We start from the raw sequence: 18,163 nt of genomic DNA on the forward strand, positions 1-18,163 counted from the left end.
CACAAGTATGGTCTATTTGTTCGGTATGACGTCAGGGGTGGCGTGGAAGACGTTGCCAGACTGCGAAAATTATCCCCTTTCCTATACTACTTCATAATGATGAAAAAATAAGGGGGAAGGGTTGGAAAGGAGACAAATTCATCAAAAACAAGCTAATTTTTATTATCACTAGTTTCATTTGGCACAATGGTTTCCAGAACCATAATTAATTCAGGTACTTTCAATGACCTCTTGAACAAAATCGTACACTCTTCTGTACAGAAATGAAAACCTAGAAAAATTTGGTTAACCATCGATACCACTAAAAAAAAATCTAAAAACTCACTTCGACATAGGCTTGCATATCCCCAGATGATCCAGGGGTATCTCGTAATATTCCCCCACTCCCGGATTGCCCGACTCCGGAGTGACCAGCTGAAAGTTGAACTTGAGGGCGGTAAAGTAAGTCTTCTTGCTCTCCACGAAACTGATCACCCGTATCGGACTGTCCTCGAGCACCTTCAGGAACCTCTTGTGGATGTCGAGCAGCAGGGGAGAGTTCTCCCTCAGATCCTGAACCTCGATCGAGAGACGCAGCACCAGCTGACTGGCGGGATTGAACGTGGCCAGGTTAGAGCCCAGATGCGGCGTGCTGTAGAACACGATTCCTCTGGTGTTGTCGATCAGTCGACGGACGCCTGGATCCGAGCTTCCAGAGGCTGCAACAGTTAAATTTCAACTCATTTTCGTCGAATTTCACTATAAAAAGGTGGAAATTTTGAGGTTTGATTCAAAATTTCGAAACGTTTGTCGGAAGCATAGAAAGTGGTGGCGTTCCGGCCAATGGGAAGGCACGCGAAAACGTCGCTTGGCAACCAATTCAAATAACCTAGCAACTAGGCGGGCGTAGGTCGTTTGGACCAATCTTCGCGAATCCCTTCCTAGCATAGAGCATACGAACAGGGGTGGGTAGTATAGATAGCATAGAGCTAAGACCAAAGAGAAGCGTTTTTGGCCTCGATTTTTAAGAAATTTATTTCATAATCGTTTTTTAAGGCAAATCGGCCCGTAAAGTTGAATCTCGCGGCCTGCAAATACTAGCAGAAAGTATTTATATCTAAATCTACCTACCCTTGCACAGGATGTTCTTCACCAGCAGCCCGCCCATGGAATGGGTGACCCAAACCACGGGCCTCTTGCCCACCCCCGCCTGCAGCAGACTGGCCATCAGCTTCGCGCTCTGCTCCTCCAGGTTCGTCTTCTCGGTCACGTGGCTGCAGCAGCCGTTCCACTTGGACAGGGTCGTCTCGTAGTTGACGCCGAGCACGCGCAGGTCCCGGCAGTCGTCGCCCAGCCAGTCGCGCGGCCAGCAGTAGGTGAAATTGTCGGCGTTGCCGGCCGCGGCCAGCTTGTCGCCGCCGCACGTGTATGCGCAGTTCGCCGCGCAGTCGCCCGCGGTCGGTATGTCGTCCAGCACCACCTCGAAGTCCCGCGCTTCGTTCATGTCCTCCTCTTCGAAATCCCTTATGTATTGCATCGTCCGCGGTTCGCTGCTCTCGATGGTCTTCTTGGATTTCTTGCGGATGCCGGGCATGAAGAGGGTTTGCGAGAGCGACTCTGTAACGATGGGGGATGAGTGACAGCGACAGTTTCGGAGGTTAGGGAGAGGAGCGAGTTTTCTCACCTTCGTTTCGAGGTTGAGAAGAATGTGGACCCTTACCCATCAGACCTATGGTTAAATCAGTCTTGGTTCTCTGGCGCCAAGTGAAGAAAACTCCGCCTAGGAGCCCGTGGACGAACACCACGTCCACCTTGGGTTCCTTGCATCCCGCGTAGCTCGGATGTAACAGATACAGATGCCGCTTGTACAATTCTTCCTTGTTTTCCAAGTTGGCCAAGGCTCGCGCCGCCGGAATCGATATCCTGACGTCTTCGTGTTTCATCCACTCGGCCAATATGCCTATCCATCCTACAATCGATTCCTACTTTTTATAAAAGAGAAAAAATCAAATTTTCTGGTTCAAAATGGTCCGCCCTCCCGTAAATCGGTTTCGTGAACCATAAAAAACACTCATTGGCTCACAGAAATACCGCAGAACTTCCTTCAGCTGTCAATGTCACTTTTTGACACATGATCACAGAGCTTTATAATTTTCTCCCGAAGTTTTCTTTCAAATCATAATCTTTGTCGAAAAGTGAACTTAATAAATCAATTTTCCACCAAATTCTTTCATATCTTGTGCGTATATTCAGTGTTTGTTATCCTTACCTGTTCTGTACAACTCGTCGATGATTTCCTTGTGAAAGGAGAGATAAGAGATGATCTTGCTCAGGGCAACGTTAATATTCAAGTCCCCCCTGTACCTACTGTGTATTTCAGATAGTAACGGTAAGGCGTTCATCTTGACAACGTCCTTTCCGAAAGTTTCGATGCTGGCGTGATGGAGGAGGGCTTCTAAACATATCGGAAGCACGTTCTGTTCATTCTCTCCCAACTTGACCATTTCCATTGGTATCGAATCATTGTCTACTAATCTACTTGTCTCCTGCCACATTTGTCATCGTTTTAGAAACGTTACAAAAATCCTAAAATTCAAAACCAAATGTAATTCGAGTTTAACTAATCACAACTTGACATACTGTCTCTGAACTTACAATTGGTTTTGAAGAATAGGAACGTAAGATATCAAATAAATTTCTTACCTCTACTGAGAAAAAGGCCTTGGAGATCAACTGTTCTAAACACTTATGAGTGCACATATCTGATAAATTGAAAAGTAGCTCTTTGATTTCATTAACGATCATCCGTTCAGTGTATTTGAGATACTTTAGAGGAGGTTCTATGAACAATTTCATATTGACATTTTTAATCCTGGCAAGTTGTATGGCGGCATGTTTATCAATCATATTGGCTAGTAAGGAATAGTGGCCTTGATTGAAATTTTGCAACTTTGCCAGAGTATCTAAGGCTTTCATCCGGACAAAATCATTTTCACTGTGACTCAGTCCGATCAATCTCTGAGCCAACATGAATTTCAACGATTCCCATAATAAAAATCTAGGCCTTTTATCGATTTTCAAATGATTGAGGGTGATATATTCTGGTTCCAAGTTTATGATGGGGGTTATTGGAATACTTTCCTTTTTACTTTCAAGAAGGTTGAGCATTGATAAATCAACGGCATTATTCAATATATTTTTTGTGCCTTTTATTTGACTAAATACCCAAGCAATGCTGAAAATTGAGTTATAACAGTATTGTTAGAATTTAGAGCTTCAACTATAACTTACCTAGTTACTGCTACAGTAGTACAACCTACTTTGAGATACACTTTTGGACTAGGCATTTTGATTGTGGAAAGAGTATCTTGGAAAGATGAAAACTAGCTCTAGATACTGGTTGACTACATTTCAACTAACCTACTGAATTATCGTTTGAAATATCTCAAATATTATGAAGTTGTTCAATAAATATCATAGCACTTATAATCAACATAACGTAAAAATTGTTTATATCTAGATGCAAATTTTGAAAAATAAAAACATAACCTTAATCTTTGACGTTAAGCCACACCATAGAAATGATTGAACTTTTTTTCTAAGAACCTCTACGAATTTCCTGAAAAATGGTATAAATGTTTCCTACAGAAAGAAAGAATGGAGTTTCTCAATTTTCTCCATATTTTCAAAACGAAGATATAGTTTTTCATTAAAAAATTATACTTCTTCGATGATAATTTAGTTGAAACTGAAGATGACATAACCTTTCGAAAACGTTGTTTACTGTCAAAATAATCTACTCTTGTTATGTTCATAGAGTTTTCTTGTGCTGTTAATGCGATATAGCTTCTCAAGTTCTCGTTTTCCAATAGGAATTATAAAATTACTGGTATTCTGGTAACAATTAATTCGAAAGGACAAATCTTCTGGTTTTCCACAAATAACAAATGAAATATTCTGGAAATGGCAGAGGAACAGGTATTATGTAAAACCGGTATAGGATGCGAATATTCGTGTACTCTAGATTGAATACTGGTCTATAAAATATTTCCTATCATTTTAAATGCGAATAAAATTAACTTATAATTAGAACGAAGTTTTTCCAAACTGATTGTTATTTTTTGTACCATATTCATGTTTAGGTTTCATAAATAATGATTGAAATGGATATGTAGTTCAAAGTACTTTATGTTTGTTAGGAAAACAAATTCAAATTCAGTAAAATCTTCGAAATTAAAAAATTTTCAAGCTTGTGATAATAAAAACTCTATTGTCTTGATTTATCAAACTTTATCTATTGGCAATCTTATTCATGCCAATTTGATAACATCAATGATTTGTACTGAAAATTTGTATAAATCAACCCAAATTAATCAAGAATGAATACGAATTCAGTATGACGTCGTATTCTTAGATTATTTTGAGTAGAAGAATTTTTCTGAAAAAATATGATTCGGTAATTACATTAGGAATGCATGTTTTCCAGGAAATTCGACAGCTAGAGCTACTTTGTAAACAACTTTATGAATCCCAAGACTCCACGATAAGATCAGATGCAGAAAAAGCCCTTTTAGTTTTTCAAGACGGTCCCAACACTCTGGGGAGATGTCAGATACTTTTAGATAGGGGCGATTCAAGTTACGCCCAACTATTGGCAGCAACAACCTTGACCAAGTTGGTTTCGAGGAGCTCTCAAGTGTTGAGCTTACAGCAGAGGGTGGACATAAGAAATTACGTCCTCAATTACCTTGCAACCAGACCCAAGTTGACCAGTTTTGTGGTGCAAGCTCTCGTGACTCTATTCGCGAGGATTACAAAACTTGGTTGGTTCGACAGTCACAAGGATGAGTTTATATTTAGAAATGTAGTGAATGATATCACTAAATTCTTACAGGTATGTGGTTTTTTGAAGAAATTTGAAAATTTGGTTCTTATAACAGAATATTGAGAAATTGTTGTTTGGTGCTATTTTTGTACAAATTAATATTTCATGCTTCTTTTTTGAAGGGCTCTGTGGAACATTGTATGATTGGTGTCCAACTCTTGTCTCAGTTAACCTGCGAAATGAACCAAATATCGGAATTCGAAGCCAACAGATCGGTGACCAAACACAGGAAGATAGCCTCGTCGTTCAGGGATACCCAACTGTTTGAAATATTCCGGCTATCCTGCACCTTACTGGGTAACGCCAGAGAGAACTGCAAGAATCTAAACTTCAACGACGAGAGCCAACACGGTCTGATGACGCAACTACTCAGATTGGCCCAGAACTGTTTAACCTTCGATTTTATCGGTACTTCGACAGACGAGTCGGCCGATGACTTGTGCACTGTGCAGATCCCGACCAGTTGGAGACCGGCTTTCCTGGATTTCGCGACCTTGAAGTTATTCTTCGACCTGTATCATTCGCTCCCTACCACTCTGTCGTCGTTGGCCCTTTCATGCCTGGTGCAGATAGCTTCCGTCAGACGGTCTCTTTTCAGCAATACGGAGAGGGCTAAGTTTCTGACGCACCTAGTGAATGGCGTCAAGCACATACTGCAGAATCCCCAGGGCTTAAGCGATCCTCCCAATTATCACGAGTTCTGTCGCCTGTTGGCCAGATTGAAGTCGAACTATCAACTGGGGGAGCTGGTTATGGTCGAGAACTACCCCGAGGCCATACAGTTGATCGCCAAGTTCACAGTCGAGAGTTTACAGGTAAAATTATCCCAATTCCGAGAAGAAACTGCGTACAATCACTGACTCTTCCAGATGTGGCAGTTCGCCCCCAACAGCGTCCATTACTTGTTGAGTTTATGGCAGAGAATGGTGGCTTCTGTGCCGTACGTGAAAGCCACCGAGCCCCATCTTCTAGAAACTTACACGCCGGAAGTGACCAACGCCTATATCACGTCGAGACTGGAATCCGTGGCCGTGGTCGTTCGCGACAACCTGGAGGACCCCCTCGACGAGCTGGGCATGGTCCAGCAGCAGCTCGAACAGATCTCCGTGATCGGCAGATGCGAATACCAGAAGACGTGCACTCTGCTGGTGCAGCTGTTCGATCAGGCGGCCAGGGCTTATCAGGATTCTCTGGGAGATCCCTCGCAGCAGATGGAAATCACGATTCAAGAGGGTGAGTGACGCCGAAATTGATTCATTAAGTCTAGTTACGAAAAGCTGTCATTAAACGTCAACTGTCATTAAACGTCAGCTGTCATTAAACGTCAACTGTCATTGGACGTTCGCTGTCATTAAACGTCAGTTGTCACATCAGTGCATAGAAATTGGGGCAATTTTCATCGAACGTGAACGAGCTCATGAACTTTTTTCAGGTCGTCTAACGTGGCTAGTGTACATAATCGGATCGGCCATCGGGGGCAGGGTGTCGTTCAACAGTAACGAGGAGCACGACAACATGGATGGGGAGTTGGTCTGCAGGGTGCTGCAGCTGATGAACCTGACGGACGCCCGATTGACCCAGGGCGGCTGCGAGAAGATAGAGCTGGCCATGCTGAGTTTCTTCGAGCAGTTCAGGAAGATATACGTGGGTGATCAGGTTCAGAAGAATTCCAAGGTCTACAGGAGGCTGTCCGAAGTGTTGGGTCTCAACGATGAATCCACGGTTCTCAGCGTTTTCATCAGAAAAATGTGAGTATGGGGAATTCAATAAGAGATGGCGCCGCCGGGTGGTTATGTCACATGTCAAGTTTGACAGTTGGTCTCTGGGAAGCTAACGCTCTGTGATTCCAGAATAACCAACCTGAAGTATTGGGGGCAGAGTGAACAAATCATCAGCAAGACGCTGCAACTGTTCAACGACCTATCGATAGGTTTCAGTTGCGTGAGAAAACTGGTGAAATTGGACGAGGTTCAGTTCATGCTCAACAGTCACACCAGCGAGCATTTTCCCTTTCTGGGTAACAACGTTGCAGTCACCGAGATGCGATGCAGATCCATATTCTACACTTCCCTCGGAAGGCTGCTGCTGGTGGATTTGGGGGAGGATGAGGATAAGTTTCATACCTTCATGATTCCGCTAACGGGTAAGTGAAATTCGAAGAAAAAAACGTCGGATAATTGATTGTTTTATCTTCCACGCGCGCAGCGTCTTTCGAGAATATTGGATCTATGCTACCGCCGCCGGATACGCCGCCTTTCGACACGTCGTCGTTGTTCGTTGGCGCCAAGAAGGCTCTCATTGGTTTAGCGAGAGACTTGAGGGGTCTGGCCTACTCCTTCAACACTAAAACTTCGTATATGATGTTGTTCGACTGGATGTATCCTTTCCATGACTGATTCGTCATTATCTGTCATGTGGAAATGTCATCATTTGACAGATGTCAAGAAAAATGATTTGACATTTGACAAGCATAAATTATTTTCAGGTTAAGTGAGAAAATTGAGGTTTTAGACGTCTTAGAGTTTTTAGGTTCATTTTATTATAGTATTTTCATATTTTAATTCCTTAACTCGTCAAAGATATCCTAATTACACGCCGATATTACTTCGGGCGATAGAAATCTGGTACCACGACCCTCAGGTGACGACTCCCATCCTGAAATTATACGCCGAACTGGTTCAAAACAAATCTCAAAGGTTGCAGTTTGACGTTTCGTCGCCAAACGGAATTTTATTATTTAGGGAAGCAAGTAAAGTGATATGTAGTTATGGTGAGTGGAATTTGTCTCGATTTATCCGGTAGAATAGCGACCTAACCTATGCCTACCCCGCCCAACTGACCTAACCTCGAAAGAAAGGGGGTAACCTAACCTGATCCGACCTCGTCAACCTAACCCAACCTAACGAACTGTCAAAATCTTCGGTTGCCGTTGGTTACGGTAGGCGTTGCCTGGTAACCAACGGCAACGTTTGACACTTCGTTAAAACTAACCCTATTCTATTTAACTCAAATGCGCTTTGCGAAGAAACTGGTTTAAATTGAATTTTCTCCCTTGTTCTCCGTTTTCAGGTAGTAGAATATTGACGACGGAAGTTCCAAAGGATCAAATTTACCCTCTGAAGTTGAAGGGTATCTCGATTTGTTTTCTGATATTAAAATCGGCCCTGTGTGGGAATTACGTAAATTTTGGAGTGTTCAGACTGTACGGTGACGAGGCTTTAGACAATGCGTTAAACATGTTCGTTAAATTGTTGTTATCTATTCCACAATCGGATTTACTGGTGAGTTCACGAAGAGTTTCGATGGTGCAAATTTGTATTTCTCTCTTTTTTTTTTCAGGATTATCCGAAACTGTCCCAGACCTACTATATACTCTTAGAATTCCTAGCTCAAGATCACATGAGTTTCTTGGCCACGTTAGAACCGCAAGTTTTTTTGTATATCCTTTCTTCCATCTCAGAAGGCCTCACTGCCTTAGGTGGGACACTAAATCTTTATACAGGTCGGTACAACTCAGGGACATACATGACATGAGAGCACCCATCGCTTACCCCATCCGTTGGTATTTTGTAAGCTGACCATCGAAAAGATGAGATTTTTTTATTAGAGATGCTTTCGGCTTCTTTTTCTGTGTTTGTTATTCGTGCAATGTCAAAAATCACACTTGACAGCTGACACTTCATCGGTATTCAGTTTTGTTCATATATGTCTCTGACTGTGCCAGACACTTTACCTTTAATTTTAGTTCAATGAAAATTTTTGTTGGTCTCGAGAGTTTCTCGTTAAAATTTTAGGTTAGACGAATATTTTGACATTTATTTGACAGCCTTCGCTGGTTTCGTCACATGACCCGATCAGTAATTAGTTTATGTTTAATTGGGAATTTGGATTTCCACTTCCGTTTTGTTGCTTTTATGTTTATCATTCCGATTTTCACTTAAAATAATCATTGTTGATCTCAGAAACATACAGCTTAGACGAAATGAAATAAGAGGATTAGCAACAAGATTTCCTTCACTAGAAATGATTAATTTTTCAGATACGATGGTGTGTACAGGTTGCTGTGCCATTTTAGACCATATTGTAACATACTTATTTAAGCAATTAACTCAAAAAGGTAAGATTGCTCAGAAACCAATGTTGCCAGATTGACGAAATTTCCCCACGTCTCTTCTTTTTCAGCTTATCCAAACAAGAAGGCGAGGATAGGGATGACTCCAAACAGTGATATGTTTTTAAAAGTTTTGGAGATGCATCCGGAAATTCTTCAACAAATTTTGAGTACTGTTTTGAATGTGATAATGTTCGAGGACTGTAGGAACCAATGGTCGATGTCCAGGCCTCTGTTAGGATTGATATTACTCAACGAAGACTATTTCAATCAGATGAGGGAGAACATACTGAGGAGTCAGCCTCCAGACAAACAGTCGGCGATGGCGCAATGGTTTGAGAATCTTATGGATGGTATAGAAAGAAATTTATTAACAAAGAATAGAGATAAGTAAGTATTTGTTGACATATTCTTCGTTTCTCTTAAAGTGAGTCAAATTTGTCGGATTTGCTTAGAAATTGGCCTTTTTATTCTATTTTCGGCACTCTTACGTATTAAAATTGAAACCTAACCTAAAAAGAAATAATGTCGCGTCCTAACCTATGACAGATTGACACTTGTTCGAATAAACCACAGAACAACATCGATCGTTCGGCAATAACGCATTTATTTATATTCGAATGTGTTCCGTTTCAGATTTACGCAAAATTTGTCCATGTTTAGGAGAGACATCAATGACTCGCTCAAGGGTCCAAATATTAGTTCTTCTGTCATCGACATGATGACGTCATAGTGAAACGCCATTTTCGTAAGGGGACAGTTGAGATAAATGAAGTACAAGTGTAGTGAGAATAACTGAATTCTTATGTTATGCAGGTTTTGTTGCATTTTAATTGAATAATAATTCTCATTGTGTTGTGATGTTTGAATGTGTGGATAACAATTGATTGTTGGATGCTTGGAACGTTTTATATTTATATTTACATCAGAATGTAAAGATTTGATGAAAATTCTATGATGAAGTCAACAATAAAGATTTTGAGTATATAACGATGATATTTCTGTGAACGTTGATCAAATTTAGGTTAAACCATAGACATAATCTGTGATGTGAGCACAGAGAGCTGAGCTTTTCAGAAAACGCAAATTTCATTTTTTTGATACGCATTTTATTTTACAAATTTTATACGGGCTACTCAAAATAGACTCCGACGAAGAATCCGTTGAAGTTTCAATCCTTTTGGTTTTTCTATCCATCGGCGACTTCTTCCTCGCGTTTTTTGTCTTCGTCGGTCTTTTCCGTTTCCTTGATTTGCGTTCATCAACCGTGTTCTTCTTACTCGTGGTAGCAGCCGTGTCGGAGTTGAAACCTGGGAATTTACGCAGCCAGAACACGTGGTCGTTCCGGTTGATTATGTGATTTGCGTAGCCGTATTTCAGTGCCGATTTGACCACTTTGTACGCGCTCTGTTCGTCGCCCGACATTTTTTCTGGTGAAAAATCAGTTTCCAGGGATTCTTTCGATGTGCTCCCCGCGCTAGAAACATCAGAGAGACCCATTGAGCTTTCCGTTCGAGGCTCTTTCACCGCATTCCTGCATTCATCATACGGCTTATCCCTTTCATCGTCATCCGGTTCCTGTCGTTGATGTGTTGAGAATATACTTTTGAGTTTGGACAAGTAATAGGTGAAACCACTCTGTGGACGCTGCTCTCGATTTTTGTTTTCGTCGTATGTGGTCTTTGATGAGGAAGGATCTGAATTGGCTTCGAACCGAACGTGGTGCTTTCTAGTTTTCGAATTGTTGGCCTCTTTTTCCCTAAACATCATACATAATTTTGAAGCATCTTAGAAATGTCACTACCTATCAAAGAATATCAAAATCTATGATCATCTCAACAACCATAGAAATTTCATCCTGGGACATCTCTATGGTTGGGAAACAGAGCGCTAAGACACAGAAATATGAAATTTAATCACAGAAAGGAAAAACGTCAGGTTCACCTAATTGATTATCTAGAAAATTATGGTTTTCAACAGACAATCCCTATTAGCGATGTGAACCCTTCAGAAACGAAAGGATGAGCCAGAAAAATTCCTCCAAAAAGCGTTTATTACACTGCGGCAACTTATTCAAATACGTCTTATTGGCCGTGCATACCCTTATAGAAATCGAAGGAAAAACTCCTGAATTCGATGATATTCACCGTTATATTCGAAATAACTACTGCACTGAAGGGGACTTGTACAGCCAAATACTGAACGCTTTGGACAGAGGTTTAAGATACGGATTCCTACACAAGAGAAAGAACAAATATTTCCTGGTATGTCCGGCCGCTACTATTTCTTTAAAGAATAAACCGAGGATGTTTGAGATGGAACGAATCAGATCAATATTCCATTCTAAAGATGTAGCAAAATATCCATGCAAAAGAAACGAATCTGAACAAGAATCGCAGCACAGGAAGAGGAGGAAAGTTCATTCTTGTGGTGATATTGAGGAAAAAACTCCTTGTGGCTTTGTGTCGCGCAAGAATGGGCAAAAGGCTATATCAACATCGCTAGAGGAGGCTGGGACTCGGTTAACTGTTGATGAGGCCAATATCAATGAGGATTTACAAAGTAAATCCATCTACGAGTTTTATACGTGATGTATTTGTGGAATATTCAGGAGTTTTGAATGGAATAAAGATAATCATGAAATGTGAATTCATATCTTCTTAATTTTGTTGTGTGTTGTGTTTCCGGATATAAAATACCTTATGGAAAATCGAATTTATTTCCCAATTAGAACAATTATCATATACATATTATTTTCCAGTTTCATCGTGTTTCCTTGGGATAATCTCACAATCTGCTCACGTAGGTCAAGAAAGTTTTCATTTCTTTCATATACCCCTCATCGTTTTCCCTTTCATGTTCCTGATTCAGGAAATGAATGTGGATAGTGGCCTCTGTTGAAGTGACCTGAAAAGAAAATCTTTTCAATATTTCATGTACCTTCATTAAACCTTTTCGAATGTTCGAAAGTTGTAAGTTTTGTAAACATGCATACCAAAATCTGGAAAACAAAAAAATATTTGCAGTAATAATGTTTTTTCAACGTGCTAGCTTTAAAATTTATAATATTCAAGATCGTTCGAAAGAAGTGAAGGAATTTCCGATTGCAAAATGTATGGAATAGATTAATATGACAGCGCGATGAAATAACAGTTTGTTTTTCTATGGTGAGAGGACCATCGAACTATAATTTTTTGGTGAGGACCATAGACTTATAAATTCCAAGTCTATGATGAGGACCATAGAGATAGTCTATGGTGAGGATCATAGAGATAGTCTGTGGTTAGGACCATAGAGATATGGAAGACAAAAGCACAGATAAATTATCAATGGACGCGTTCAGAAACGCAATTACGTAGACAAGGGGGGCTTACCATATAAGATTGGTCCAGTTTACACCTCGCTAACCTCATACAAGTGACCCGCTCCTCCGACTTCAGCGATCCTATCGGAAAAACGCTGCTTCTGCTCAGGTCCCAGGCGTCCACGACGTTATCCGAATTTTTGGTATAGAAGACGCAAGGTTTTTCGAGCGACCATTGTATCTCGTCGATGGACTCGTCCGCGCTCTCGCCCTCTTTGTTGGTGATGACCATCAGCGGTTCGGACGTCTTTCCGGAGTAGAGGTGAACGCTTCCATTCTCGAGACCAGCTAGAAAATACGCGTCCGAGAAGGGGCAAGGTACGAGGCACTTGACCGGTGACGTGCTATCTGAAGAGAAAAATTTGCGTTCTTAACCCTACGTGGATTGTTCTAGTGAAAAAACCTGTGCATTAAGCATCACGTGATAGACGATGCTGTTGACTAATATTATCTCACCTGCACGGTGTATCTTAACGTGAGTCTTTTCTTTATTCAAATCGCATTGTAGAATGCTCCCGTAGTTGGTCGCTATGAAGGATTTGGAAAAGTTGGAAAGGAACATATCGTTGCATGCAAGATCGTCCATATCGGGAACGACGTTTCGCAGATTCACTTCGAAGTTCTTCAACAATTTGATCCCCCCGCCATTTCTTCGAGCTGAATCCCCTTTCAAGTTGGCCATGATGCTCCATATCACGATAGTCCCTTCCTGATCCAGGCTGCAAACCTGAAAGACGACGATTTTGCAATATGTATCGCAATGTTTCTCAGCTTTTCACCTTCCACGTCGATTCTACCTCATCGAATATCTGGTGGGCACTGTCTTCCGACACGCACTGTATGGCAACGACGGAGCAACAGTGGCTCTTCTCTATGTCCGTCAGAAACGTCGGAAAACGAAGAACCACGTCACCTTCGAGCATCGAACACACGTTTCTGACCACCGATACATTGTGATACGTATCCCAAGCCACCAGAGACCTAGACATAAGTAGTAGTTTTAAAATTCACGGTTTTCCCCATAGACTAATAAAGGTTAGTCTATGGTTTTCCCCATAGAGGTGTCATAGATAGAGGAGGAAGTAACAATTCTATGTCAAAGTGACATTGTCTAAGTCAATCTATGATATTTCTATGGTTCTTCCTCTAAGACGCGAACTTACGGAACTTACCCGTTTTCGAGTCCCGCAAAAACCGTCCCAGCGTCGTATCCGAAGCAGCAGCACCTGATCTTACCGTGACAGGCCAGGTAGACCTCCGGCGTTGCCCCGTTGACGTTCCACAAGTACACCATGCTCTTGGAAAATCCGTCGCCGTCTTGATCCACGTGGACCGATAGGAAGGTGGATGGATTCCTCCCGTTGGGGACGATCTGGCTTATCTTCCTCCTGCCCGAGAACTCAGAAGGAGGCTTCAACGCAACCACGGCCCGACTGAAGGAATCCCCGGCCACGTTGCCGTTCCGTTGGGTTTTCCCGCCCTTCAGGACGTCCAAGACCAGACCGGCGGCGTTGGTTAGGAACCTGTTGAGTCGGTACTCGTCGAATTGAGGTTCGGATGGGATTTCTGCCAGGGGCGTTTGGTCCAAGGGCGGCCCCGCGCCTAGCCTGTCGAACTTGTAGACGGAGGTGACTTTGGAGAATTTGGGAGGCATTTGGATCCATTTTTCCGCGGTTTCTACGCGGTCCGTTTGCGCCTCTTCTTCTATCCTTTCCTCTCCTGTCTGTATCCCGATTTGTATCGAGTTGGCGTTGCCGAAAGCTTTGATGAACTGGTCGTAAGGCACTGGCGGCATATCGAAGACCGTGAAGTTGACCGTGTCCAACTTGATCATGTTTAAGAGTTCTTCCCCGCGTTTCTTGCGCATCTCCAGACTTCTCCTCCTGTCGTTCCTCCTCTTGGCGCTGACGAAATTCAAGAACTGCAACGATTTGGCCTCTTCGAAGCCCTCGTCGGACAGCGACGTCAGGTTGCTCCTCATGTTGCTCTCCGGTCTCTTAAATTTCAGATTGTCCCTCTCCACCAGATCCTGCAGATTCGAGAATTCCCCTTTGGTCTTATCCTCCTTCAGCTCGAAATTTCCAGAGTCCAGCTTCCTCTCCGGATCCTTGCTCACAGATGGCTGACCCTCGACTGACGCATCTTCGTCTCCGGAAGAAGAAGAAGTGGACTCTGTGGATATTTCGGAGAGGTTATGTACGGTAGAATCGGAACTGCTGACGTTTTCGAAATCGGATTCGTAAGAATCGAAATCGTCTTCGTATTCTTCCTCTTCTTCCGCTGGTGGAGGCTTCTTCGGGATCTCCGGACCGGCTATGTTCTCGTTTACTATGCTCCCTTTTCGCAGCGTCGATGTTCTCGGTCTTTCCCTCGTGGACATAGAATCGGATGAACTTTCTCTGTGAACTTTCTTATTTTTCGCGTCACCGGCACCGATTTCATGCTGGTTGAGATGTTTTAGCAGCTCGGAATAGTTGTTCTTGCTGGGAAAGTACTGGGTCTTGACGATTCTCTTGCTCTGCGCCCTATCGCTGGCGATGCTTTGCGGCTTGGCTACTGAAGGTCTTTTGGACGTCTGTTTGGCAACCGTTTTTTCCTTGTCTTCTTTCGAAACGTTCGTTTTGGTTTTGTTCGAATCGTTTCTAGGCTTTTTCTCTTCAGTCTTCTCTTTGACATTGCGAACTGATTCTTGTTTTCTGTCAGATGTTGTCCCTCTGGGCTTCGTTTGGATTCTTTGTGTCGTTGTCCTTCCACCGATCTACAACGGGCAAAATGCGAAACTTTCTTTATCGACATGAAATAATGTCCAGACAAACTATATGGAGAAAAAACAGAATTTTTCCTCGCACGGAAGTAAATATAAAAATGTGGACACTTCAAACGAAGCAATAAGAAATGAGTACTTACATTTTTAGTTTTAGTGGACATACATAAACTTTGGGGAGAATTCTATTTCATAAACGTGTATAAACTGTCATTTCGTTGTGAATGTTGTGGTGGTCGAATACATTTAGGCCGGAATAATCGATATTTCTCAGTAAAAGGGGGGAGTTTTCCTTGGTCTAGTTAATTCAGCAGCTGGTAAAATCGATACGTGGAATTACACAAATTATTCCTTATCTTTTCAAGCTCCAGCGAGCATAATCATGAGTATTCGACTCAGTTATTGGTACGATAACGTCATAATTAACGTCCATATTTAGGTCTTTAGAAATCTTCCAAAATTATTTGTAAGTTTATGAAGTGAAAATTCATAAAGGTCATAGAAATATAAAACGAGAAGAAGTCCAACTCCCTTGCAAGGCAAGAGTAATCTTTGGTGCAAAGATTTATGCATCTTTCTATGATTCAGAAAGAGGCACAGAAACTTTCTATGCACACAGAAATAAAAATCTTTTCTCATTTTTTTTTGAGGATTTTGGACAATTTGATTAAGTAACAGAGTTCCAACTTTCGCCTTGAATTTTTTCCAAATAGACCAAATAATCAAATTCAAGTAACTTTCATAACTGTTGGTGTAAAGTTATTATAGGAAATGGCTGAACAAATTTCTAGTTTAATAATATGCTCAACATTTCACTAAAAAAAAAATGTGAAAGGTGGTACGTCTCTCACTTTGTTAAAAGATAAAATTGATAGTGAATAACTGGAGTACAAAATCTACGGGCCCAAGATCAACGTTCAATACTTCTGTTGTATTTAATAGCATTAAAAGTTACAAGTGAATGTTATGTAACACAATTCTTTACTTCATACTAGGTATATACAATTCAATCAATCAAACTGGTAGTGTTTTTTCCCTTCTGCTGGCATCTGTTTAGGCAATATAGGATGAAATGCTTTGAACTGTTCCCCTATCCAGATTAACAAGAAAAAACCAGACAATGTGCCAATCAACTGAAGATATTGTTCTACACAAGATGAGATATGTCTAGCATTCACATCATATCGATCTTCCCTTATTAAATCAAACTGAACATGCATGTTTTCATTGTAATTCCTTTTAAATTCAGGATTGTCCCATGGGTAAAATGGATCCCTGGAATCACCAGACTCTGCTTTAAATTTGGGATAATCTCCATAACCTGTTCCGTCATCTCTATAAGGTTCATATTCTGAAGGATCCAAGCCATATCTTTTGGCTGCTGCCAATCTTTCAGCTTCAGTTTTAGGATAGGGGCCTGGTTTGAAATCTTTGTTCCAGTGATGTCTCACCGAAGACAAAACTACCTTAGAATTGGCAAGAGTTAGTTTAGATAAAGAGTTGTTAATAGTTTTTGCCAACTGTAATGGAGTCATTTTGCTTATTGACTGTTTCGATTATCGTTTTCTTGCCTTCTGGGTGAAATTATTGCAATTATCTAATGACGTCTGCCTGACACTGACAACTTATTCTAACCAATTTTGCAATTTGTCAATAAAAGAGCATCGAATAGAGAGCTACCACAGAATATTGAATATACATAGAATCTGATGAGAAAGTCTATGGTTCTCTTTTGGAACATAGAAAAATGCGTAGATGAAGGGAAAAAATAATAACATTCTATGTTATTTCCATATCTTCTATGGTTCTACCGAACAGAGGTTAACTTTTCATTAGTCAATTAAAAACATGAATTGTTTGAGGATATTCCATAATCTCCAACCTCTCCAATTAATAAATAAAATAATCGTTCGGAATTATGCCAAAAATGAGGGATCAAGTAATAAATTTATATCAGCAGCTTGTTTAGTTTTATTGACAGTTTGTTTCTAGGTGTTAGTATGCTTGGGGGTGCATTGAAAAAGAAAAAAATTGGTAAAGTGGGCGCTGCTACTGAAAAAAAAATATTACCGGTTGAAACGGATCCTCAAAAGCTTGTAGAATACGTGATGGGGTTGAATATATACAAAACAGGGGAAGACGTTAAGTTGAAACCTGATAATGAGTATCCCGATTGGTTGTGGAACATAAGGACAGGACCACCACCACCTTTGGAAGAGATGGACCCTAATACAAAACAATATTGGAGAAGAATTAGGAAAATGGGAATGAAAAGAAATAATAAATTGCACTCTCTGAGAAAATTCTAATGGTTTACATATAAAATTGGTTCAAGAGTGTGTGCGATAGTTTTTTATGAAATGGAAATGTTTGTGTAAATATGGAATATTAAAAAATATCGAATTAGTTACTTTTTTACTCAGTATTGAAAGTTGTAGGGGTTTCTCAGGGACATGAATAGAATAGAGTGATTTTAGAATGTTCATACAATGCTTCATTAATAATAAATTCACATTTAGGGTAATTTATCCATGTAAATCAAGAGTTTATATTTAATTATGCATCAATAAAACATCTTCAGAGCTATTTGAAATGTTCAGGCTACCCTTTATGAAGATCGCTGATGTTAAATGGTAGGATATGTAGGCATTTGTAATCTTTTGTTTGTAACTTTTTTGTACATACAGTTTTTCATGAGTAAACGATCGGGAGCAGTAATAATATAGAGGAAGAGAATATTAATTTTTTAAAATTGAATTTGCTCCGTTGAATTTTTCTAAGTTAGTCCAAAGATAGAGTACTGTATAATCTTTCTAATCCTTATTATTAGCAAAGAGTTACTCTTTGTCTATGTTCTATGTTGCTCCACCAGAACCAGAGAGAATGAAGGTCTGGTCTATGTTCAGAACCAGAGAGAAAAAAGTTCTGCTCTATGACCAGAACCATAAAATAATCTATAGTGTTTTTCGGATCCACACAGGACTACTATTTCGTCAATCCGAAATGCCCTATTGAGTATTCTATGGTTTTGATTGATCTAACCTAGAAAAACTTTCAAAA

At 40.8% G+C, this 18,163-nt stretch overlaps 5 protein-coding genes across 8 annotated transcripts; 2 read left to right on the plus strand and 3 right to left on the minus strand.

Moving 5' to 3' along the window:
• Nucleotides 1-141: 141 nt before the first annotated feature.
• On the minus strand, nucleotides 142-3,523 carry LOC123319235 (protein SERAC1). 3 transcript variants are annotated; one of them, XM_044906105.1, is made up of 7 exons: nucleotides 3,271-3,523; nucleotides 2,683-3,214; nucleotides 2,249-2,525; nucleotides 1,700-1,948; nucleotides 1,111-1,596; nucleotides 326-698; nucleotides 142-271 (listed from the first exon to the last, which is right to left on the minus strand). In XM_044906105.1, the coding sequence occupies exons 1-7, from the start codon at nucleotides 3,324-3,326 to the stop codon at nucleotides 211-213; spliced, it is 2,034 nt and encodes a 677-aa protein (XP_044762040.1). In that variant the 5' UTR covers nucleotides 3,327-3,523; the 3' UTR covers nucleotides 142-210. The 3 variants fall into 3 exon arrangements, with proteins under 3 accessions (XP_044762040.1, XP_044762039.1, XP_044762041.1); XM_044906104.1 differs by having other exon boundaries at nucleotides 1,664-1,948; XM_044906106.1 differs by lacking the exon at nucleotides 3,271-3,523 and having other exon boundaries at nucleotides 1,664-1,948; nucleotides 2,249-2,565; nucleotides 2,683-2,824.
• Nucleotides 3,524-3,784: 261 nt separating this feature from the next.
• Nucleotides 3,785-9,965, plus strand: LOC123318771 (exportin-7). Of its 2 annotated transcripts, none has more exons than XM_044905505.1 (13): nucleotides 3,785-3,957; nucleotides 4,466-4,873; nucleotides 4,987-5,679; nucleotides 5,734-6,097; nucleotides 6,297-6,612; nucleotides 6,715-7,007; nucleotides 7,070-7,241; nucleotides 7,444-7,634; nucleotides 7,934-8,145; nucleotides 8,204-8,366; nucleotides 8,904-8,981; nucleotides 9,047-9,365; nucleotides 9,612-9,965. In XM_044905505.1, the coding sequence occupies exons 1-13, from the start codon at nucleotides 3,943-3,945 to the stop codon at nucleotides 9,706-9,708; spliced, it is 3,321 nt and encodes a 1,106-aa protein (XP_044761440.1). In that variant the 5' UTR covers nucleotides 3,785-3,942; the 3' UTR covers nucleotides 9,709-9,965. The 2 variants fall into 2 exon arrangements, with proteins under 2 accessions (XP_044761440.1, XP_044761441.1); XM_044905506.1 differs by having other exon boundaries at nucleotides 8,204-8,342.
• A 1,710-nt stretch (nucleotides 9,966-11,675) lies between these two features.
• Nucleotides 11,676-15,599, minus strand: LOC123319364 (cytoplasmic dynein 2 intermediate chain 1). Its single transcript, XM_044906280.1, has 6 exons — nucleotides 15,247-15,599; nucleotides 13,512-15,097; nucleotides 13,119-13,320; nucleotides 12,796-13,066; nucleotides 12,350-12,687; nucleotides 11,676-11,882 (listed from the first exon to the last, which is right to left on the minus strand). The coding sequence occupies exons 1-6, from the start codon at nucleotides 15,265-15,267 to the stop codon at nucleotides 11,763-11,765; spliced, it is 2,538 nt and encodes an 845-aa protein (XP_044762215.1). The 5' UTR covers nucleotides 15,268-15,599; the 3' UTR covers nucleotides 11,676-11,762.
• A 414-nt stretch (nucleotides 15,600-16,013) lies between these two features.
• On the minus strand, nucleotides 16,014-16,746 carry LOC123318661 (NADH dehydrogenase [ubiquinone] 1 beta subcomplex subunit 8, mitochondrial). Its single transcript, XM_044905349.1, has one exon. It carries the CDS (start codon nucleotides 16,636-16,638, stop codon nucleotides 16,114-16,116), a length of 525 nt encoding a protein of 174 aa, XP_044761284.1. The 5' UTR covers nucleotides 16,639-16,746; the 3' UTR covers nucleotides 16,014-16,113.
• Nucleotides 16,747-16,881: 135 nt separating this feature from the next.
• On the plus strand, nucleotides 16,882-17,509 carry LOC123318795 (39S ribosomal protein L54, mitochondrial). Its single transcript, XM_044905540.1, has 2 exons — nucleotides 16,882-17,042; nucleotides 17,096-17,509. The coding sequence occupies exons 1-2, from the start codon at nucleotides 16,952-16,954 to the stop codon at nucleotides 17,410-17,412; spliced, it is 408 nt and encodes a 135-aa protein (XP_044761475.1). The 5' UTR covers nucleotides 16,882-16,951; the 3' UTR covers nucleotides 17,413-17,509.
• The last annotated feature ends 654 nt before the right edge of the window (nucleotides 17,510-18,163 follow it).

The sequence above is a fragment of the Coccinella septempunctata genome, chromosome 8, assembly GCF_907165205.1.
Source record: "Coccinella septempunctata chromosome 8, icCocSept1.1, whole genome shotgun sequence".
NCBI classification, from domain to species: domain Eukaryota; kingdom Metazoa; phylum Arthropoda; class Insecta; order Coleoptera; family Coccinellidae; genus Coccinella; species Coccinella septempunctata.